Raw genomic sequence first — 24802 nt, 5'->3', positions numbered from 1 at the left:
TGCTGAGAAAATTCGAGCAGTGGTAGATGCCCCAAGGCCAAAGGATATATCACAGTTATGCTCTTTTTAGGATTTGTCAATTGCTATAACAGGTTAATGCCAAATCTAGCTACTGATGGACAAATCAGTATTAGATTAGATTAGATTATGAGGACACTAAATCCTCGTTTATTGTCATTTAGAAATGCATGCATTAAAAAAATGATACAATGTTCCTCCAGAAAGATATCAGAGAAACACAGGACAAACCAAGACTAAAACTGACAAAACCACATAATTATAACATATAGTTACAACAGTGCGAAGTATGAGGTGGTTTTCCAAAAGGTAAGGAAATTGTAACTTCAGACACTGTACTCCCACATCATCATCTGCAATGCCCAGAAAAGCCTTGCTTTATGGTACAAGGTGCAGCCACGTCACGTGTTATGAGTGAAGGAAGTGAACACCCCATTGCCTTTGCATTACATTCCCTTACCGCTGGAGAGAAAAAAAATACACAGATTGAAAGAGACCTCAGATCTTGTTTGGGGTATAAAATGTATCGACTAGTACTTACATGGGAGAGCATTTACCCTAGTTACTGATCAACCATTAGTGTCCATTTTCTATTTATAGTAGCATAACTGCAGAGAAGGGCTGATTATTGGAGGACACTATTACGAGATCGAATTCAAGAGGGCAATTCATCATGGAAATGCTGATGGATCACCCCGTTTACCCTTGGAAAAGGATATACCTGAAAAATTTACAAAAGAGGACAGTCTTGACATTTTCTTCCTAACACAAATCAAAAATATTACTATTACAGCGAGATGATCTAAAGGGAAACAAAAAAGACCCCACACTGTCTCAGGTCTACATGACCATACAAAATGGCTGGAACGTGCAGAAGAAATTCCAGTTCCCCCATTTTTACCTGCACTGGAATGAACTTGCCCTTGATGGAGGTTGCCTTATATGGGGCTTGAGAGTTGTGAACCATTCAAGCTAAGAGCTAAATTGTTGGAGGAGCTACATGCCCGTCATCCAAGCATGATGAAAATGAAAGTGCTGGCTCGAAGTTTTGTCTGGTGGCTTAGAACAGATCAGTAGACTGAGCATCTGAGCCTATTAACCATACAACCATATAACAATTACAGCACGGAAACAGGCCATCTCGGCCCTTCTAGTCCGTGCCGAACTCTTACTCTCACCTAGTCCCACCAACCTGCACTCAGCCCATAACCCTCTATTCTTTTCCTGTCCATATAGCTGTCCAATTTAACTTTAAATGACATCGAACCTGCCTCAACCACGTCTGCTGGAAGCTCGTTCCGCACAGCTACCACCCTCTGAATAAAGAAGTTCCCCCTCATGTTATCCCTAAACTTTTGCCCTTCAGCTCTCAACTCATGCCCTCTTGTTTGAATCTTCCCCACTCTCAATGGAAAAAGCCTATCCACGTCAACTCTATCTATCCCCCTCATAATTTTAAATACCTCTATCAAGTCCCTCCCCAACCTTCTACGCTCCAAAGAATAAAGACGCAACTTGTTCAACTTTTCTCTGTAACTTAGGTGTTGAAACCCAGGCAACATTCTAGTAAATCTTCTCTGTACTCTCTCTAGTTTGTTGACATCTTTCCTATAATTGGGTGACCAAAACTGTACACAATACTCCAAATTTGGTCTCACCAGCGCCTTGTACAATTTCAATATTACATCCCAACTCCTATACTCAATGCTCTGATTTATAAAGGCCAGCATACCAAAAGCTTTCTTCACCACCCTATCCACATGAGATTCCACCTTCAGGGAACTATGCACCATTATTCCTAGATCCCTCTATTCTACTGCATTCTTCAATGCCCTACCGCTTACCATGCATGTCCCATTTTGATTAGTCCTACCAAAATGTAGCAACTCACATTTATCAGCAATAAACTCCATCTGCCATCTTTCAGCCCACTCTTCTAACTGGCCTAAATCTCTCTGCAAGCTTTGAAAACATACTTCATTATCCATAACTCCACCTATCTTAGTATCATCTGCGTATTTACTAATCTAATTTACCACCCCATCATCCAGATCATTAATGTATATGACAAACAACACTGAACGCAGTACAGATCCCTGAGGCACACCACTAGTCACTGGCCTCCAATCTGACAAACAGTTATCCACAACTACTCTCTGGCATCTCCCATCCAGCCACTGCTGAATCCATTTTACTACTTCAATATTAATACCTAACGATTGAACCTTCGTAACTAACCTTCTGTGTGGAACCTTGTCAAAGGCCTTACTGAAGTCCATAGAGACAACATCCACCACTTTACCCTTATCAACTTTCTTAGTAACCTCATCAAAAAATTCAATAAGATTTGTCAAACATGACTTTCCACGCACAAATCCATGTTGACTGTTCCTAATCAGATCCTGTCTATCCAGATAATTATATATACCATCTCTAAGAATACTTTCCATCAATTTATCCACCACTGACGTCAAACTCACAGGCCAATAATTGCTAGGTTTACTCTTAGAACCCTTTTTAAACAATGGAACAACATGAGAAATACGCCAATCCTCCGGCAGCTCTGTCAGAGCCCCTGCTATTTCCACACTAACTGCCCTCAAGGTCTTAGGGAATATCCTATCAGAACCCGGAGACTTGTCCACTTTCATATTCCTTAAAAGCACCAGTACTTCCTCTTCTTTAATCATCATAGTTGCCATAACTACCCTACTTGTTTCCCTTATCTTACACAACTCAATATCCTTCTCCTTAGCAAATATCGGAGAAAAGAAACTGTTCAGAATCTCCCCCATCTCTTTTGGCTCCACACATAGCTGTCCACTCTGATTCTCTAAGGGACCAATTTTATCCCTCACTACCCTTTTGCTATTATAACTGTAGAAACCCTTTGGATTTATTTTCACCTCACTTGCCAAAGCAACCTCCTATCTTCTTTTAGCTTTTCTAATTTCTTTCTTAAGATTCTTTTTACATTCTTTATATTCCTCGAGCACCTCATTTACTCCATGCTGCCTATATTTATTGTAGATCTCTCTCTTTTTCCGAACCAAGTTTCCAATATCCCTTCAAAATTATGGCTCTCTTTTAACCTTTCCTTTCAACCTAACAGGAACATAAAGATTCTGTACCCTCAAAATTTCACCTTTAAATAACCTCCATTTCTCTTTTACATCCTTCCCATAAAACAAATTGTCCCCATCCACTCTGTCTAAATCCTTTCGCATCTCCTCAAAGTTAGCCTTTCTCCAATCAAAAATCTCAACCCTAGGTCCAGACGTATTCTTCTTCATAATTATATTGAAATTAATGGCATTGTGATCACTGGACCCGAAGTGCTCCCCAACACAAACCTCCGTCACCTGACCTATCTGATTCCCTAACAGGAGATCCAACACTGCCCCTTCTCTAGTTGGAACCTCTATGTATTGCTGCAAAAAACTACCCTGCACACATTTTACAAACTCCAAACCATCCAACCCTTTTACAGTATGGGTTTCCCAGTCTATATGTGGAAAATCAAAATCTCCCACAATCACAACCTTGTGCTTACTACAAATATCTGCTATCTCCTTATAAATTTGCTCCTCCAATCCTCGCTCCCCATTTGGTGGTCTATAATACACCCCCATAAGTGTTACTACACCTTTCCCATTCCTGAATTCCACCCAAATAGCCTCCTTAGACTAACCCTCTAATCTATCCTGCCAGGGCACTGCTGTAATATTTTCTCTGACAAGCAATGCAATACCTCCCCCTTTTGTCCCTCCGATTCTATCACACCTGAAGCAATTAAATCCAGGAATATTTAGTTGCCAATCACACCCCTCCTGTAACCATGTTTCACTAATAGCTACCACATCATACTTCCAGGTATCAATCCATGTTTTAAGCTCATCCACCTTAAAATGCTGCTAGCATTAAAATAAATGCATTTAATAAATTTTCCATCTCTTACTCTCTATTTATCACTAACAGTGCAAACAACTTTACTATGTTCTTTTTCTTCCTGCTCCCCTACATCTGTTCCTACACTCTGGTTCCCCTCCCCCCTTATATCTAGTTTAAATTCATTTTCAAACCTCTGCCTCCTGCAGAAGACAAATCTTGGCTATAGTCGGATCCAAACAACTGGTCTTTGTCTTGATGCATTCCTGTTGCACAAATCCTTACCCATCTGAAAAAACTTTAATAATTCTTCCCATGACCCATGAGTTATGAGGCACTGTGTTATAGACTATAAGCACAATATCTCCTGGAAAGAAATTTTGCTTCATACTTGACTATGTCTGATGTTTCTATACCTAGGGTGAACATTCCTTGACCTGTTTCCAAAGCAAGTTTGACATGTATTAGACTTGCTTCCATTTACGATAAACATCCTCCTTTTAGAACTCTCCTGGTGGTAGGGATGGTGAGGTCTTCAGAATCAATGGATGAATGGATGTTAATGCTTCCAACTCCTCTTCAATCTGCATGACGTTTATTGTAACAATCTCCTTGACTTCTGGACCATCTGGTAGAAGTTCTTCAGAACAATCAGGATTCACAGGTCATTCACTTTCAGGCTGAAGATGATATTGAGATGCTGACACTCAAGTCTTATTCTACAGAAAAGCCTTCACCTTCAATCCTCCAGAGGCCACATCTGCAGGGTTGTTCGAAGTATTCATATACCTCCAATGAGATACCTGTGAGACCATAAGAATTTCTGAAACTCTGTTAGTGACGAAGATTCGGAACCTGAAAGTTTAATTCTTAATACTGACAATCCTTCTGACTGAAGTATCAGTCAAAACAAAAGGGGGGGGGGGGTCCTTAAGCTGCACATGCAACTCCTCCTTCCACAACATGTCCATGCAGCTTGCCATCATAGTAGCAATGAGGTCCAAATGAGGGAGGCAAACCAACTTTAATGGAGCTACACTAAATTTTCCCATAATAAAAGCACTGTGCACCCCGATCACATGTAATAAGTAAATCACTACTCCGTAGCTATCTTCACTCTCATCTGTAAAATGAGATAACTATGTAACAGTAACTTCTCCAAAATCCAAGGGTTTCAAACATCTAGCTACCTTGAGGTCTTCCAGCTGGCAAAGTTCTTCCAACTAACTTGTCCACTCATGAGAATGATGTTGATATTGCATCATCCCAACCAAGCCCTCTCTTGTATAGGTCTTGTAGGATCTTCTTAACAGATAACACCACTGGACTCAAGATTCCTAAAGCATCGTAGATGTAACTAACTGTGCAGAGGATCCCCCTTCTGGAAAGCAGTCTATCCTGGTCTGTGATCTTAAACTTGAAAGCATTAGACTGAAAACACCATTGCATACTGAGTACTCTCTCCACCAAAGGAATATCTTGATCCAAATCTTTCATGTTCTTTGTTCTTCTGGTAATACAGATAGCACACAATGTCTGCTACTTATCCACTTAGTGAGTTGAAAACTGCTTTCAGCACAAATGGATACAAGATCATGATAGAGAGACACCCTTCTTCCTCAGAGGACTCTGATACCAGACAGTTGTCAATATATAAGCAATGCAAAACGTTATCCACTGTCCTGTAGCTGAACTGTTCTTCGTTATCTTCTGTGCACTTCCCAAGGATGAAATTGGCACAACTCAGTGATAGGGTTGCTCCAAAAAGATGTAACACCATTCTAAAGCTCACCATATGTTGGCTGAGGTCATCATCAGGCCACCAGAGAAACCCGAGTAAGTCTGCAGCTTGCACAGACACCTTAACCTGATGAAACATGGATTCAATATCTGCCATAATCACAACTGGACTGGTTCTGTTCTGAATCTGGTTATGACTCCAATTAAAGAACTCATATGATCAGGTCCCTGTAACAGCTGAGCATCAAGTGATATTCCACAGTCAAGCACAACACGAAGTTTCCCTTATCTGGGGTAATAAACACCATGATGTTGAACATAGCAGACTTCCCCATCACTGCGTTCCAGATCCTCTGCTGACACTCTTTCAGTATAACTTTGGTAGGAGATGACATCTTTAATGAAAGTTGTATAGTCAGTGTGAAATGACAAATCTTTCTTGAATCTCAGCCATAGATTCAGAGGATACTGCTCAGTAATCTTCCTGTTATTAGGCATATTAACATCCATCTTTCTCACAGATAAACTAATCTGGTAGTGACTATCAATCAGTTTTGCAGAACTTGCTACCAGCTCCAGGAACTTGTGGTCTTCTCTTGACAAACCAGGTTGTTCCTCTCAACTACATTCAAGGAAATCTGTCTTGAATTGCTGCTGCCAAAGCTCATCCAAGTTCAATCTGAAATCCTGCTAATTGTTAGCTTGGACTGAGAAGAGTCCCTTCCACCACCATGGTCTCCTTTAGATGATCCATTAGTAGTCCAACTCAGCAATGTTCTGATTTCATAGTGTCCATCATTAACACTGCTAATCACTTGCAAAGGCTCCAAAACTTTAGGCATATTCGTGTCTATCAGCAGCTCAAATGCTGGCAAACGAATAAGCTTCAGGTGAGACCATTCCCTGACAATGAATGTTCCCTTTGTGGACAGACATACTTTCCTACATATATATTTGGCAATTCACAGAGGTTACACTATTTAAGCCAGCCATTTCCAATCTTGAAACTACATAGCTACTCACAATCATCTCTTGACCCATAGTGCGCAAGAGAATTGGTGTTCTTCTTCCTGTCAGGTTGGGTTTGCTCATGAGGCTCACGGTACAGAACACTACATTACTTCCTTGATCTAGGAAAGCAAAAGTAACCGCTGTCTTTTTACCCTTCTTAGACTCCACCTGAACTAGAATTAAAGTTTACAGTCATGATCACCAGCCCCTGTAAGGCCATTAGATACCAGGGCGTTCCTCACTGCTGTGTTGGATTTTTTTTCCATGGCTTGTTTCAAATCTACGTCCTCTACAGCAGAGTGAATATGAAGTACACTGGGATGCTTGTGACTGTGCACCTGCATTAAAGGTGCTCCCTATAATCCTCACTGATGCGTCCCGTAAACAAACAACCAAAGCAGATACTGTACCATTTTCTTTTAGGAAGGCAATCTTCTCATTATGAAGATTTTTTCCTTCAGCTGAGAGCATGAATCCAAAATATGTTCACAGTAGCAGAAGAGAAACTCTGACAAGGGTCAGGCTGACAAGACTATTGGCCAGAAAGAACTACAGTCTACAAATCAGTGAAATTGAATGAATCAAGGACAGTGAAGTGGTGGCTGCCATTTTACAAAGACACTGTTCTCCATTTTGTGTGCTTACATTGTTTGGATTGATCAATGCTTTAAAGACACAATGTTTCAGGTAATCTGCTGGACTAGAGATCATTTCCAAACAAGAAGTTATTCGTGAGGTGTTCTTTGATTGGATATAACATGCAGGTTTTTGACTGTTGAAGTCTGTATTTGTTCTGTGTGATTCCAGCTGGTTGCTGATTGAGAACAGCCATAAATTACCAATTGTCACTTGCTGGGAAGAGGGCTTTAAGTGGATGCTGGCCTGGAGCAGAGGCAATAAAAAGGTGTTAAAGGTCAGACAAAACCAACAGCCAATGACCCTGGAATGCAATATTTCAATTGGTAAGGAATTAATATAAAAGCAGACGCTTCAGATATGCTGGCGAAGATAACTCTGTAGGTGACCAACTATCGTGGATGTGAAAAGCCTCACAGACACTTGTAGATTCAAAATGGGACTACAAGGAACACGTGGCCAGCAGCAGAAACTCCTTTCTTAATTGGTATTACATTTTCTGTTCTTTTACTGTTTATGGAACGTCAGGAAAACTTAGGAGGTGTTGAGACAATAAAGGTACCTGTCAGTAAATACAGATTCTCTTTGTGCCTCCCTGATTATTATTACAAGGGTGATTCTTGTAACAAGACCATTTCCCCTTCATTAGTTCCAGGTTTTAGCTGTACTTTACAGTTGCCACAGTAGTGGGAAAGCTGCTTCCTTTAGCTTCAGAATGAAATTATTCAAATATAACACTTTCCATTTAACCCCAAGTATATAGGTCAATTTCTTCCATCATCATCAGGAGCCATGCCCAGTTTGCAATGGCCCACACACTCCCGTTTTGGGTCAAGTGGATCAATTCATTGGTATTCATTTCCAGTTCTCTGGCTGCTGTCTCCATCATCATTTGTCTTCCTCTTGCTTTCTTCCCTTCAATCTTTCCCATAATTACCATGCATTCTAATTCCTCTTTCCTAATCACATGTCCAATGAAGTTACATTGCCTTTTCATGATCTCATACATTATTTCTCTTTTTGTGTTTGCTCTGTTCATGACATCCTCGTTAGAAATTCGTTTCATCCATGATATTCTTTGCATCCTCCTCAAAAACCACATCTCTGCTGCTACAATTCATTTCTTCATGTTACTAGATATTGCCCAACATTCTGAGCCATATAACATAACTGGATAAACATAACATTTCAGTACTCTGAGGCGGGTTGTCATGCCTAGTTTAGTACTGGTCAATATACTCTTCATTCTTGTAAAGGTGTCTTTTGCCATCCCTATTCTTCTTTTGATGTCCATGTTGCACCTGTCATCTGATGTCACCCAGCTTCCTAAGTAGCAAAAGTTCTGTACTTGTTTTATGTCTTCCCCGTTTATTCTCAGCCTGAAGATAGGATTCTCCTTCTTTTCAGATATCACTATACATTCTGTCTTTTTGTAATTGATAGATAGACCCATTTTTGCACTTTCTTCAACAATTATATCAATTACGTTTTGTAGTTCTTCCTCTGTACTTGCAATTAACACAGTGTCACCTGCATATCTGAAATTATTGATGTTTTCACCGCCAACTTTGATTCCCAAGGTGTCTCTTATTTTTTGTAATATTGTTTCACTGTACACATTAAATAAATCAGGGGAGAAAACACACCCTTGTCTAACGCCTCTCTTAATTTTTGTAAACTGACTCACTTCTCCATCTATTCTTACAGCGGCAGTTTGTTCCCAGTACAGATTTCTGATTAGGCAGAGGTCTTTCAAATCTAGATCTAGAGTTTTCTGTAATATTTCAAATAATTTATTATGGTTTACTTTATCAAATGCTTTTGTGCAGTCGATAAAACAAACAAATCTTTTTGCACTTGAATAGCTCATTCTGATAGTATCCTTAACATCAATATTGTATTTATTGTACCTTTGTCTTTCACAAAACCACATTGTTCTTTAACTATTTCAGCTTGTATCTTACTTTTAGCCCTTGTCATCAAAATTCTTAGAAGTATCTTGGTGATATGATTCTCATTAAACTTATGGTCCTGTGTAATTCACATTCTATTGCCCCAGTTTTCTTAGGAAGAGTGATAAATACTGACTTTTTCATCTCTTCTGGTATTATTCCAGTCTCATAAATACCATTGATAAAATCTTCAAGGGCAATTATTTGTTCTATTACTAATTCATCAGGACCTGCGGCCTTTCCTTTCTTCATCTTATTTATCGCATTACGAACTTCAGATTTTAAAATACTTGGACCTTCAATGTTTTTCTTAATTTCTGGTTTTTTGCCTCAAACAATTCCTGAATACACTCAGTCCATCTATTCATAATCTCATCTTTTTCCATGATAATGGTACCGTCCTTAGCTTTCAAACATCCACCTGAAAAACAGAGGAGCTTTTTACCTGTGATATTCTTGATTTGTTGATGTAACCTTTTTGGATCAGTAATAGGGATTCTTTCTATTTGCTCACATTCCTGGTTTAACCATTCTTCTTTGGCTTTTTGACATAAACTTTTAACTTTTTTTATCTAAGGACTTGTATTCTATAGGACTTGCTTTCTTCTGTCTCCTTTCTTCCATTAGATTTTTGATTTCATCTGTCATCCATTTATTCTTTGTGCTTGTTTCTTTTTTAGGAATCACCGACTTTGCTGATTCTACCGAGGCATCCTTTAGAAAGTTAAATTTCATTTCTACATGATCGCTATCATCTTCAACAGATTCTGTTTCTAGACTTTGAAATCTATTCCTTACTTCAATTGTAAATTTGTGTCTTAAGTTTTCTTCTTTAATTAATTGCAAGTAGTCAAGGGATTGTTCAGGTTTTTGCTTCTTTAGTTTTTTTTTAAGTTTTACTTTTACATGACACTAGACAACGGGGTGACCCGTTGGGGCACCCTTTGAGAGAAGGGTAGTGCAGTCTGATGTGATCAGAATGAACATTCAATTTTCTTGAATGCTATTGGTATCGCTTTGCTTTGGAAACTGAAGTACAAAACCTCAGTTTATTAAAGAAGAACGACGTGTAGCAAAGCAAATATAGCTCCTCCTTATTTAACGAAGGACACTTTTGATAGCATTATTTCTGGTTTATCTGCCACCCTCATGCCTCTCGCTGTCATTCTGGAGATGTGCAGTCCTTTCATCCCCCGTCTCTTCATCTCTTCTGCTGTTTGTTCTTTGTCTCTGATCCTGGAGACGTGAATTTCTCAGCTCCTTTGTCTCTTCCTCTATCCTCCTCCTGTGCATGTCATTCTGGAGACATGCAGCCCTTTCATCCCCTGTCTCTTCATCTCTTCTACTGTTTGTTGTTTGTCTCTGATCCTGGAGACGTGCATGCCTCTCCTCCTCTCTCTCTTCTTCTCTCATTTTTTTTGTCCTGACTCTTTGATCTTGGAGTCATGCGGCCCTGGCCTCATCCAATTCTTGTTCTCTCCCTCTCCTTGCCACTTCCCGACAACGTTTGGCATCATCTCTTGACCATAATGTCCCCTTTCCCTTTCCATGCGGCATAATTAGGCTGACCATTTATTTTACCCTAATGCTGGATAGAAGATACGAAGCACAACACCAAAGGATGCTGATTATTCTTGATGATGTGGTTGGCGCTCTCCTAAATGGAGGTGATATAGTCATCGCTGTCCTTTGACTGCAGCAAGGGGTTTTATGGGTGTCTCGAAATACGTCATTACAATAAGATTTAATTATCTCCTATTGATGGGTGGCAGTTAGATCTGTCCCAATCCTGCACATGCCGATGGTGATTAGCAGAATGTGACCCCTCGAAATACAGCTGCCCTGCCCTTTTGCTCCAGTAGATGTCGCTGCTGAGGCTGGCCGTGCGCATGCGTCGGGCTGTCGCATCCCAATTTCCATGATGGCCGATCGGGTTTTCCATGATGGCCGATCGGGTTTTGGGTGAAAGCGAGCCTATTGATTTTTGGCAAATGAGCAATTTTATACGAATATATAACCCTGAACTTTGCCTGCATTCTGTAAGTTAGCACATTTTAATTTGAGTGAGCCGAAAAAAGTGCTGCTGTAATGCGCTGTTTGCGCTAATTGGAGTTCACAAACAGACAAACAGAGCATGAGAGCTTTAGTAGTATATAGATACTACTGGGTTATGGTCACTATTACAGTCTGTACCTGGATATGTTTTGCATTGAGTCACTGAGTTTCTAAATCTTTGGTTTATAGTAATAAAGTCAATTGGATTTCTAGTGTTATCACCTGGACTTTTCCAGGTCCACAAGCATCTTGGGTGGTTTTTAAAGTAGGTATTCATAATGACCTGATTATTCATCTTGCACCATTCTACCCATTTCTCACCTCTTTCATTTCTTTCTCCTAGTCCAAATTTTCCTATGGTATTTCCATCAGCACCTTGCCCTATTTAGATCTCCCATGACAATAACAATATCTTGAGATTTGCATCTATTCTTTGCTTCAATTTCTTTACTACAGTTATATTAGCAGGCATGTCCAGCTCACACATGTCCTGCACTTCCTCCATGACATTGCAACAGCTTCCAAGAAAAAGACTTGAAGAGCTTTCACGTCTTCTGATTTGATATGTCGCCAAGAAAAAGCCTTTTCCATGTAGGCTCCTTTTTCATTCCGCGTCCTTATGGCCTCCAATGCACAATTTGAAACAGGAGTATCACCATACTGTAATTTAATGTCCTTAGAGGCACCTTGTGCTATTGAATATGGCATAGGTTCAAAGTGCCTCCTTAGTGCAGGCTAAGAGTGAACACATTGAACTACCGCTTGCAGTCCAAAATCATGGCTCAGATATTTGAGAAACAAATGTACCCACATTGACATCAAGAATGTTGGATTTTCTCCATATCATGTTAACATAGGAACTCATACCATAGAACTGTCCTGCTGGAGCACCTTTAGCACCCACAGCACTTGAATACTTCAGCTCAATCTTTTCCTCCAATTTAAGTTGTTCAATCTTTCTTTGTATCTGCTCCTTTCCTCTCCGAAGTTTGTGTTTCCTCCAAAGCTGTTCTTCGCCTCTCCAAAGCTGTTCTTCCATGTGCTCCTCTTGGTCTTCCAAAGCATGTTTATTCCTCAATATCTGTTGCCTTGTGCATAACTCAGCTAAATCAGCTTCTGTTCTAATATGTGTCTGATAGTCAGACACACAGATGCTTTACTAGCAGTAAAACCTGCTGAATGCACATTAGACGGACTGTCTTCAGGATATATGTCATCCTGAAAATAATCAGCTTTATACATTGGCAAGGCATGCTCTGTGGCTCGTTAAATATCTTCATTTGCTCCAGCAACTTGACCTTCAACATCACACGTTTGTTTCAGCCATTGTTCAGCCACAGCTGTGACTGTGTTAATAAGAGTCTGAATATTTGCAAAGCTTTCAATTTGTATATCTCGCTCTGAGATAGACATTGAAGACAACATATTGTTGTCTTGCAACTACTACAAAGATTTTACAAATCGTCCAAATGAGGCTGCACTTGCAAGAAATTTTACTTTTCTCCTAATTGTCAATATTAAATCATTAATCTTAACAATTTTATTATATTCCTTTCGAACACTGTCAACTTTACTTGCCAAAGCTTTCCCAGCAAGTTTAATTTCTCTTTTAGTCCTGATTTCAAGGTCACTGCTTCCAGCTTAACTCATGTTGTTTTCCTAAGTGCATGAACCAGACAAAACAACGGCATTCAATTCAGAAGTTGGCAATCGAAATATTTCAGCATTTCAACAGAACCAAGCATCGAATACTTAGGCAAACACCTCACTACAGAGGTTACGACCAGTGATGACCATTGCAAACTGTATTCCAACCCCAAACACACAACATGACTCAATAAAAGGACATTACTTGCCACAAGCTGCTTCTGGCTGCGGTGTTTCTAATTTCACCAACACGTCTGAATGCTGATGTTCATTTGGTATAACTGATGGAATCTTTTGTTGACAAAATGTAGCAGCAACTCGAACAAACCAGCGCCACCACTGACGATCCCACGGGGTGGATATCTTTGTATGACACGCCCTCCAATCAATCCAATAATAATGTTCCACAAAGTTGAAGAAATTTATTCGATCCTTTATTAGCACTAGCAAAACATATAATTTTGAAGTGATGAAACTTAAGAAACTAAAACTAGTGATATTAAACGTACTTAAGCTGACTTAAGTGAAGTTAGTAGAGTTAAGCAAATTTAAATGTAATTACGCAAAGTTAAGCATAGTTAAACAAAAGATATGGCATCCAACAGCCCCCAGCTCATGCTGCCCAGAATAAAACAGATGTAACTTATTCCCTTCACTTTTACCACACCCAGCCACATGACTAACGATCGTAATAAACATAATATACGCACAACACAGAATACAATGCAGATAGAAAATAGATACAAAGCTCCTACACGAGCAGCATCTGCAGAACACACTACACTAGCACTGAATCAGAAGCTCGCCATATCATAGTGCAGCACACTCCACGACCAACTCCTCACCAGCTATGCTGTTCCTTGACATTCCTTGCACTCATGCTTGGATCTCCTCAAATCCAATCAGAAGAAGTATGTAGAACAACTGAAACAAATTAAGGGCTAATCCAACAAGGAGGTTCGATGTTTCACTTCTGGATAAGCAGTCCTGGCAAGGGACTACAGAGGCGATTAAAAGTGGGACTTGGAAAAAATTAATGATAGAACTGGACCCCTCTCCTACACAGTGGAGACTGCATCTGATGTCATCTGGAGACAATCCATCAATCAGTTGGGGAGAGCAGAGTCAATTGTTACAGAAGAAAGGTGTCTAGATCTGTCAGAACCACTTCCTGTAGTCCCAGAGTCAACTCCTACAACCACCACAGAGGAGGTCCCAGAACCTGAGATGGATTCATACCCACGAGCCCTGCTTGCCAAGCAGAGTGACCTGCCTTGTCAGGAAAGATGTTAACCCACAAGAGTACGAAATCCTCCACAGCCACTAAATCTTAAAGCCCATATTGGATAATTTAAAATGTACTATGCTGTGTATGTCTATATAATAGTTGTATTCTATATTATACCGTGTCTACAGAAAGAATTCTATATCAAGTGACAGTGTACAACTAAGCATGGAGGAGTGTTGTGCATTTAATATTTCAGTAAAATTTGAGTAACACTAAATATTTGTGATTCACATTATTGATTACAGATTATAAGTAAAAGTACTTCAATAGCATACGTCATTATGCCACTATGCGCCTCACAAAAGTAAAAATAGACACACATTTTTCAGCTCGTGTTTTTTTTCTTTCAATTAGTTTTGGAGTTACAAAACAAAGCACCTATAATTTCCTTTCTTCTGCCTCCCTGCCTTCTTAAAGGGTGGAGTGACTTTTGCAATTTTCCAGTCTTCTGGAACCACTCCAGAATCTAGTGATTCCTGAAAAACCATTACTAATGCTTCCACAATCTCTTCAGTTACCTTTTTCAGAACCCTGTGATGTAGTCCTTCTGGTCCAGGTGACTTATCTATCTTCAGACTTTTCAGTTTCCCAAGTCCGTTATCCACTCTTGTCTGTTACTCTTTATACATCTTTAAAAAAAACTTCTTGTATCCTCTAATATTACAGGCTAGCTACCTTTCATATTTCATCTTTTCTGTTTTTATGGCTTTTTAGTTGCTTTTTGTTAGTTTTTAAAAGCTTCTCAATTCTCTACCTTCCTACTATTTTTTTGAAATATTATGAGTGATTATCCTATTAATAAGTACATTGAGAACAAGAGCTCATTCCAGATGTTTAAAAATTGCTGCACTACATTACTCAACATCAAGAAAAAGATAAAGGACAAAGCAGAAGGCAGGAAGGTGAACTAAAGCACTTACTTTGTGAACCACCAATTTTCAATGTGCTCTTCACTTTGTTCCACCATCTGATTACAATCAAAATTCATGCTTTCACAGAGCATCTCGATGATCTCTAGCAGACGAGTCTCACTGAATGCAAAATTAAGTAACAAAATTATAATAGGTGTATTGACACAATAATTATGAGATAAACATGCAAGGTAGGCTTTTTAGCCAAAAAGATCCTACAGATCTCCAAATGCAAGCAATCATTTCAATTCTTGGATTTCTGTCTGTACTTTCCAATTAGGAATGCCACCCATATACTTGTATTTCTACTAATGTTCGTATATAGAGCTGCACTGTAACAGATCAGGCCTCGACATCAGAGTTCAAAGTACAAAGTAAACATGTACAATATACCGCCTTGAGCTTCGTCTCCTTACAGACAGCCACAAAACAAAGATACCCAATAAAACCCATTTATAAGAAAATCACCATCAAACACCCTGAAAAAATAAAAACACAAATTGTGCAAATAATAGAAGCAAGCAAATAACATGCAGGACTGAAATTCACAAAAATGAGTCCACAACCACAAAGTTATTTCATCACTGCAGCTAATCCAGGAGCCCGTTAGTTGTAGGCCATTGCCTTAGTTCAGCACAGAGACAAGTAAAACCTTGTGGTGCTGCAAGCTGAATACTGGCCCGTCTCTCACCTTTGGCCCCAACACCCTGACATTTTCAAACTGGCCCAGCGCTTAAATTGGCCAAAGCACAGGCCATTCCTCATTCTTGGACCCAGGCCCCGATATTCAAACAATCAGATTCAAATAATCTGCAGAACAGATTAAGCTGAGAGCGACAATTTATCTCAGGCTGTGCAATTTGGTTAGCCCTGGTGACCATTCAAACAATCAGAAAATCTTTTCACTGTTTCCAAATGCCTCCAAGAATCAGACATTTAATCTCCAAATTAATGAAAACTCTAGTAGTAGATCAAGTAACACAAAACACTTCCCTTTTTAAATGAAAGTTGGTTGTCCTGGTTAGACTAGATTGCCAGCTAAGGCTGATGTAAACCCAAGGGGAGCGATACAAGGCATAACCACCCCTACTGATCGGGATGCTACATAGCCCATTATTGTTAATTTAATTTCGAGTAATTTTCACGACTCTATCTTTTCCAGAATGCTTGCATTCTTATTTTCCTCGTTACCAATATGCACAGCCCTTAATGTAATCAATAGCTCATGTGACACAGTAATTAACTGATGCAGCACTATATGTGAGGCACCTCGACAGCAGGGCATCAAAATTTGAGCTAGTGTGCCACAAAGTTTTAAACAGATGAATAATAAAGTTAAGCAAAGTCATGCAGTTATTATAAAGTGGATAATGTAGGTCAACCGACATTTTCAGAAAAAGCAGTTTCATTTCTCTGCAGAAAAAGAATGATTTTAAAATAGTGAAATATTTCAAAGTTCAAAGTGAATTTATTGTCAAAGTACACATATGCTACCACATACAGTACTACCTTGAGATTAATTTTTCTTCAGGTATTTACAGGAAGCAATACAATTTGCAACAAGAAACTATTCATAAACAGATAAAGATTGACCAACAATGTACAAAAGACAAACTGTGCAAATAAAAACTAATAATGAGAACACGAGTTGTGAAGAATCCTTGAAAGCGAGTCTGTAGTTCATAGAAATAGAATCATGTTTAATACCACTGGCATATGTCAGAAATCAGATGGTAGAGGGGAAGAAACCATCCCTGAATCACTGAGTATGTGCCTTTGGGCTCCTGTACCTCCCCCCTGATGGTAGCAATGAGAAGAGGGCATGTCCTGGGTGATGGGGACCCTTAATGATGGAGGCCGTGTTTTTCAGGCATGCTTCTTGAAGATGTCCTGAATGCTATGAAGGCTAGTGCCCACAATAGAAATGACTGAGTTCACAACTTTCTGCGGCTTCTTTCAAACCCATGCAGTGCCCCCCACCCCCCATACCAGATGGTGATGCAGCCAGTTGGAATGCTCTCCACAGTACAACTGCAGAAACTTGGATGTGTCATCGGTGACATACCAAACTTCCTCAAACTCCTAATAAAATATAGGCACTGTCATGCCTTCTTTGTAACTGCATGGATATATTGGGCCCAGGATAGATTCTTAGAGATGTTGACACCCAGGAACTTTATATTACTCACTCTTTTCACTTCTGATCCCTTTAGTGAAGACTGGGGTGCGTCTCCTGTCTTACACTTTCTGAAGTCCACAATCAGTTCTTCTGTCTTACTGATGCTAAGTGCAAGTCTGTTGCTGCCAAACCACTCAACTAGCTGATACATCTTGCTCCTGTATACCTTCTTGTCACCATCTGAAATTCTGCCAACAATATTTGGCTCGTTGCCAGCAAATTTATAGATGGCATTTGAGTTGTGTCTAGCCACACAGTCATGGTGTAAAGAGAGTAGAGCCATGGGCTAAGGACACATTCTTGAGGTGCACCAGCATTATCAGCGAGGTGGAGATGTTAAATCCGAACCACACAGACTATGGTCTTCCAGTTACAGAGGGAGGTACAAAGGCCCAGGTTTTGGAGCTTTTCAATCAGACCTGTAGGAATGATTGTTTTAAACACTGATCAAGCCTGACACAAGTATTTGTATTGTCCAGGTGATCCAAGGCCTCATGAAGAGCCAATGACATCACATCTGCTGTGATGCACTGTGGTGCTAGGCAGATTGCAGTGGGACCAGGTCCTTGCTGAGACAGAAAACAATTCTAGCCCTAACCAACCTATCAAAGCACTTCATCACTGTACTTCATCAAGCTACTGGATGAGCATTGTTAAGGCAGCCCACTCTGTTCTTCTTGGGCAGATTGTTGTTCTTTTGAAGCAGATGAAAACTTATGACTGTAGCAATGAGAGACTGAAAATGTCTTTGTACACACCTGTCAGTTGGTTGGCAGAGGTGTTCCTAGCCCTACCAGGTACCCTATCAGGGCCTGTTGCCTTGCACAGGTTTACCCTCTTGAAAGACATTCTGACGTCAGGTTCTGAGATAGAGATGACAAGGTCACTGGATACTGCAGGAATCATCATAGCCTAGTTTTATTCTAGCTTTCAAAGTGTGCGTAAAAGGTGTTGAGCTCATCTGGGCGTGAAGCATCACAGCCATTCATCATGTTAGTTTTCACTTTATAGAAAAGTAATGGCCTGTAAACCTTGCCAAAGTTGAAGTGCATCCAATTCAACCTCTTACCCTCGTTCGGAGGTCTTCCTTTGCTCTGGAGATAGCCCTCCATAAGTCGTACTTAGCCTTCTTGTTTCATCCTGGATCACCAGACTTAAATGCCACAGATGTAGCCCTCAGCAGACTACAAACCTTGTGGTTCATCCGCAGAACACACATCAAAGTTGCTGGTGAACGCAGCAGGCCAGGCAGCATCTCTAGGAAGAGGTACCTGACCTGCTGCGTTCACTAGCAACTTTGATGTGTGTTGCTTGAATTTCCAGCATCTGCAGAATTCCTGTTGTTTGCGGTTCATCCACGGCTTTTGATTTGGGTATGTACAGTATATTCTCATAGGTGATCACTAATCCACACAGATTTTAATGAAGTCAGTGACAACTGCATACTCATTCAAACTTGAATGAGTTCAGAGTAATGCCGATTCAGTAACTTCACGGTTGTAAGATAGTAAGTGTTTCTGAATCTGGTGGTGTGGGTCCCAAGGCATCTATACGTCTTGCCCAATTGCAGTAGAGAGGAGAAGGCATCCTGCATGTTTGGCCACAAATGAAGGCAGCAAAGATACATTTTCCATCACAACATGGAAGTTACTAAGAAAACCTTGTAATTTACCACAAATTTTGGATCAAGATTCCTATAAAGGATATGACCTACCAATGTGCAGAGAGTTCTCCCACAACTCATTAGGCATCCAATGTATACTATACATGGATAATTAACCATTACCTCTTACCTGATTTCATACTTTGCCAAATTTTTCTTCTCCCAGTCACTGTTCCCACCACCAAAATTCTTGTTTGCAGTTTTCTCCATTCCCTGACAAATAAAAACTTTACTTATAATAAATCTGAGTCATACTTTCTTTCTCGTTACCATAACCAAATATCCAAATCTGTAACTCTCAAAGGTAGTCATAGCTGAAGGGTGGTAGTGGGGACGAGCTCCCACTGTTAAACAAATGCTCTTCATGGCGTGCGTCTCAAACAGCCTCTGACAACCGAGTCCAACCCCTGGCCTTCACGTGTGGCATAGTTCTTGTGCCCGGCAGAGCTGTTCTCACTGACAGGAGAAGGGGCAAAGGCGGGCCACTGGCACCTTAAAAACCAGTTGCTCAGGGCAGATGGGGCTGGTTAACCATGGATGGTAGCTGATCTAGGAGAGGGAAACTCCGATTTCAAACCTGCTAGGGGAAAGGCTTTGGGAGTAAATCCGGAGTCGGAGTCCCGAAGGCGGCTGACTGCTGTACCCATCACCGGCACGGCAACTCCTGCCATGCTGCTTTCCTCGTTCCATTGGACCCGTCATCAGCATGGAGAGGGGGGTCCCACTGCATGGGCAACAGATGGGTCTCCATATCAACTCTGCCCTGGCTTGCACCCTGGAGAGGCCACAACCAGTGACTACCAGAGGCGCAGTACCCATGGTCGATCACGACCGACGGAGGCCACACACACGCAACTCTCAAACGCAAGAAAATTATTGAAATACATAATTGGTCAGACATCATTTGTGCTGAGAGTACAGGAATTAATGTTTCAAGTTCTTTCATCAGAACTAGAGGTTTAAATCAAAACCACTTTTATATTGCAGAGAAAGGGGATAGGAACAGAAAGAGTAAAAGGAAAGGTTCATGATTGAAATGGTAAGCAGGAGGTTTTGATTGTTAAGTTGTGGTGATGCTGGAGTAAAGACTAGTGAATAACAAAAGATATGATGGGAAGCGATAAAAATTGGAGGTGACAATTATGATGGGAAGAGATAAAAATTGGAGATGACAATGAAAACGGAAACTTCCTGTAAAGAGAAAAAGTACTGAATGCTGGAAAAACGTGGCTAAGATAATTTCAAAAAAATTTCAGATAATGTGCCAATGCTGTGTAAATGTAGAGGTCAAACTGGGAATGGGATGGCGAATTAAACTGTCAGGTGAACAGAAGTATTGGGTCATCTCATAAACGGAGTAGAAATATCAGCCAAGGTGACCATTGACCTGCGTTTGATTTCACGGCTGTAGAGGAGATCACATCATTAGAACTGAATTCAGTATTCCTATACAAACAAATCACTGCTTCTGTTTTGGTCTCAGGGTGTGAAAATAGGTTTTTAATTTGGAGATGCAGCATAGTAACAGGTCCTTCTGGTCCAATGAACCTACGCCACCCAATTACACCAAGTGACCAAATAACCTAATAACCTGTACGCCTTTGCGATGTCGGAGGAAACCAGAGCACATGGAGGAAACCCATGCATTCACAGGGAGAACGCACAAGCAGTGAGAATTGAACCCTGGTTGCTGCCGATGTAAAGTGATGCACCAACTGCTACACTACCACACTGGCCTAAGGTGTTACATTTCCGGTGGCTGCATGAAAAGGTGCCATGAGAATAGGGGTGCATGTTGGTGACGAAGGGAGAGTGAAGCAGGGTGCACTGGAGAGAATGAGCTCTTCGGAACACTGAAAGGGTAATGTACAACTCGAGGTGGCATTGTGTAGAGTTGTAGAAGTTTAGTTTGATCCATTGAGCATGGTTACTAGGAAGATGAAAGATGAGAAGAAAGAGAAGGCGAGATCAGAAATATGAGAATTGGAACATGGTTGAGACGCCAGTTAACAAAGAGGGCAAGGGAGAGCTTGGCCTTTTTTCCTTGGAGCGACGAAGGATGAGAGGTGACCTGATAGAGGTGTATAAGATGATGAGAGGCATTGATCGTGTGGATAGTCAGAAGCTTTTTCCCAGGGCTGGAATGGCTAACATGAGAGGGTTTTAAGGTGCTTGGAAGTAGGTACACAGGAGATGTCAGGGATAAGTTTTTTTAAAAATATAAACGCAGAGAGTGGTGAGTGCGTGGAATGGGCTGCTGGCAGCGGTGGTGGAGGCGGATACAATAGGGTCTTTTAAGAGACTCCTGGATAGGTACATGGAGCTTAGGAAAATAGAGGGCTATGGGTAACCTTAGGTAATTTCTAAGGTAAGGACATATTTGGCACAGCTTTGTGGGCTGAAGGGACTGTATTGTGCTGTAGTAGGTTTTCTATGTTTCTAAGAAAAATGAATCAAATCTGTTGGTATGGAAGAAGACATCATTAGAACAGATGCCAGCCCATTTTCTTGTCCACTCACATATTGTTCTCCAGCTTGTTGAAACCACTTTAAACAATTTCAGTTTTGCCTATCTAGAAGGCAAGAACATTCGCAACCTTTAAGGGTCGTTATGATAAAGTAAAAATTCTAGCCAGTGGTTAGAATCAGGGAGCAAGAATCACAGAGAGTGATTCTTGTGAAGGAGATGAGATCAAACTCAAGAATTAACTAGTTTAAAAATGAAAATGCAGTTTCTTCCACTTTCAAGTCAGAAATTAAGGGCTCACTATTAATGTTATCCAATTAGACTTATGTTAAAACACAGAACACAAAATACCAACAAGTTACCCTATTGTTGAAATGTCCATTATTATCAAAGAGGAGTGAAAATCTCTCGCTCACTTCACACAGTCTGACATTAGCATTTGGATTTCTGATCACTGTAGCAACACAAAGATAAGGGGAAAATATTCCAATATATTTGAGAAAATAAAAGCATTACAACCTTTATTTTAACCTCAATATTTAAAAATGGGTCAAAAGTAAATAACCATTTGAATACTGTTTCCATTCTACAAAATAAAATCATTTAAAATTCACTTGACACCATTAGCCTCTGAACAATTTGCATTCATAAAGTTTTAGGATCATAGAAAGAATAATCTGCAGAGGGAAAAAAAAGGCATGGGAGCAACAGAGACAATGAAGCTAGCTGATTGGACCACAGCCACATAAATGCTTCAATGACCATTTTACAAATACCATCTTAAATATCCTCATCTTTGTTAACCCCTTCTATGGTCCCACTCACTCTACTGCTGTATTTCCCCCCTCTAACTCTGGTCTTGTCAACATCCTCAAATAATCAATCCAACATTGGCAATCATAGCCAAATGCAACGCCTCACAATTTCTTCCCTGAACCTCTCTACTTCTCACATTCCTCCTTTATCTAGTGTTTCCGAAGATCCATTTGTCTTGCTTTTAATCATCCACAGTAATGTGTCACTGTTTTTGTTTGGTAACATGGAGAGTACTACCTTGGAATGTTTCAGTATTTTAACAGTGGTATTAAGATATTGCTACTTCTCCTGTGGACAAGCATCTGCTAAGTTTCTCAGACACAGCTCCTTACCTTTCTGAAGTTCTCAACAATATGACGGCAAATCTGACAGGAGTTCTGTTCTGGGGCAGCAAACTCCATAAGTAGCAGAGTTATGATCGAGCAGAAGAACTGCCAGTGGGCTGGGGAGATAAATAGCCTGTGACTCAGCGGCCAAGAGATCTTCATTATGAATTGGAATGTATCCCCTATCCCTGGAAAACAGGATTGTATTTAAAAAAGGGAAAACAAAAACATTGTATCATAGTTTACTACTTCTGCCCATTTGCTGCCATTAAAAAATGGAAATGCAGAACTGGAGGATTAGTTTAAATAGTCATTCTTCATTTTTCACTTTCTTTCCGTTATTCATTAGGAAAATAACACAATTTGCTCAAATTGTTTATATTTACTGATTAGCAAGAGGAAAAGTTATCAACAATACAGTGCACCAAAGATGTGCCATATAGATCCAGTGTTGAATGATGCACAAATATAAAACCCTGTACAAACATGTTGTAAAAAATAAATGTGACAATTCCTGAAAACAGCATTTAGAAGATATGACATATTCATTTTAAGAACAATCTTCTAATATGTGATGTGTTAGAGAAGGACTGATGGTCTGAGTGCCATGACTGAGAAGGAAGTCTGAAGTTCCATTCCACCAGGTTCAAGAACAGCTACTTCCATTCACCCTTTTGATTCTAGAACCAAAAGGTTGCAGGGAATGCGGCTTATGTATCACGTGCTTGTGTCATTGCTGCCAGGTTTGTATTGCACCTGAGTGTACTTGTACACATGACAATGAACTTGACTTTAAAGTTAATATCTACAGTATAAAGATTATGACGATTTAAATTTTAAGTATCTTCATACATATGCATTTTATGAAATCACGTGTGCATGTGCAACACTTATTTGCCTCCTGCCTTCCCAAAGCACTTTCATCATCTACAAAACAAAGTTAGCATTAGAATACTCGATGCTTGTCGGCAAAAAAAAGCTAAAAGTCAGCACCATCGGGGAAATAAAAAGCAAACAATTTAAGCGTCATCTCAACCAACAGCAACAGCTTCTACATTTTGCATTACCTGCAAAGTGACCACCTATAAGTAATTCACAAAGCTTTCAAGAATAAACCTCCCATATCACTGACTACCACCATTTAGAACTATAGCAACAGCAAGTGTGTGAGTACACAGAACGCTGAAGCTCTCCTCCAAGTCACTCATTATGCTAACTTGGAAATATGATCATCCATCCTTGATGGCCATCGACGGAAAGCCCTGGGACTGCTTACCTAAAAAGAACATCTTCACCACAAAAGCTTACTGTTACTTTCTCGAAGACAGCTACTGATGTATCTTAAAAGCCTGGTCTTGCAAGCAATGCCCACATCCAATGAGTCTCAAGAGACAAAACTAAGCACATGCATAATATATTAGACATAACTACTAAGACATGCACAAAAACATGCCTGTGGCTTTTAGGAAAACGCAAAGCTCTCTGCAGAAATTAACCCCCCACCCATTGTATCACGCCTCCCCAGTACTTTGACACCGCCCCAAAATCCAACCCATTTCGCCCTCAACCACAGCTCAACAGGTACAGAGACGGACGGCTGTCATCAGCCTGTCGGTGTCCCTGCTGGGGCAGGGCAGGGCAGGGCAGGGCAGCGCAGGGGTAGCTGAATGAACCACCACCGGGGACGGTGACTCGCCTCACTCATACTCACCTGGCAGGTGTGGAGGTGGAGAGGGCTGAAGGAAACACTTGGGCAAGGGGATCGAGGCCTGTGCCTCGGACAACCGGCAGCAGCCAGCGCCCGGCGGCCTCACTCAAGGGCAGCGTTACAGCCTCTCACCGACCGCTCCTCTTCCTCGCCCAAGGCCTCCGCTATTTTTTGTTGAATAAATTCTGAATTATATTTGTATTTTTCTCTGAAATAACAAATTTGCCCGCAGACCACCCCCGCTTTCAATCTCAATCTCCGTCTGATTGGCTCCGTGGGCTTTTCTCGCCCCGCCCTCCTGGAGGAAGACCAATCGGATTGTGCCGCACGGTTGGATGCAGTGAGTGAGCCCGACAGCGCGGCCCCGCCCCTGCCCCCGCCGCGCACGCGCACGCGCACGCCGCTGGGGGCGCGCCTGAGGTCAGCGTCTTCAGAGGCCGGGGAAGTGATTGCGATGAATGGCTTTAACTTGAAGTGAAATGAGCAAAGGCCACACA

General features: G+C 40.7%; 1 protein-coding gene across 1 annotated transcript in view; it reads right to left on the bottom strand.

The window, feature by feature from the left end:
• Nucleotides 1–24591, bottom strand: part of LOC140211241 (protein disulfide isomerase CRELD1) — a 52035-nt gene extending 27444 nt beyond the window's left edge. Inside the window, exons 1-4 of the mRNA XM_072280886.1 lie at nt 24309–24591; nt 22604–22785; nt 19119–19201; nt 15156–15266 (exon numbers count right to left, since the gene is read on the bottom strand). Coding sequence (XP_072136987.1) covers nt 15156–15266; nt 19119–19201; nt 22604–22759 — 350 coding nt within the window. The 5' untranslated portion in view covers nt 22760–22785; nt 24309–24591. The remainder of the gene's footprint in view (nt 1–15155; nt 15267–19118; nt 19202–22603; nt 22786–24308) is intronic.
• Nucleotides 24592–24802: the final 211 nt, after the last annotated feature.

Source organism: Mobula birostris, chromosome 16 (genome assembly GCF_030028105.1).
Source record: "Mobula birostris isolate sMobBir1 chromosome 16, sMobBir1.hap1, whole genome shotgun sequence".
Lineage (NCBI taxonomy): Eukaryota > Metazoa > Chordata > Chondrichthyes > Myliobatiformes > Myliobatidae > Mobula > Mobula birostris.
This window is presented reverse-complemented; position numbering and strand designations above follow the sequence as displayed.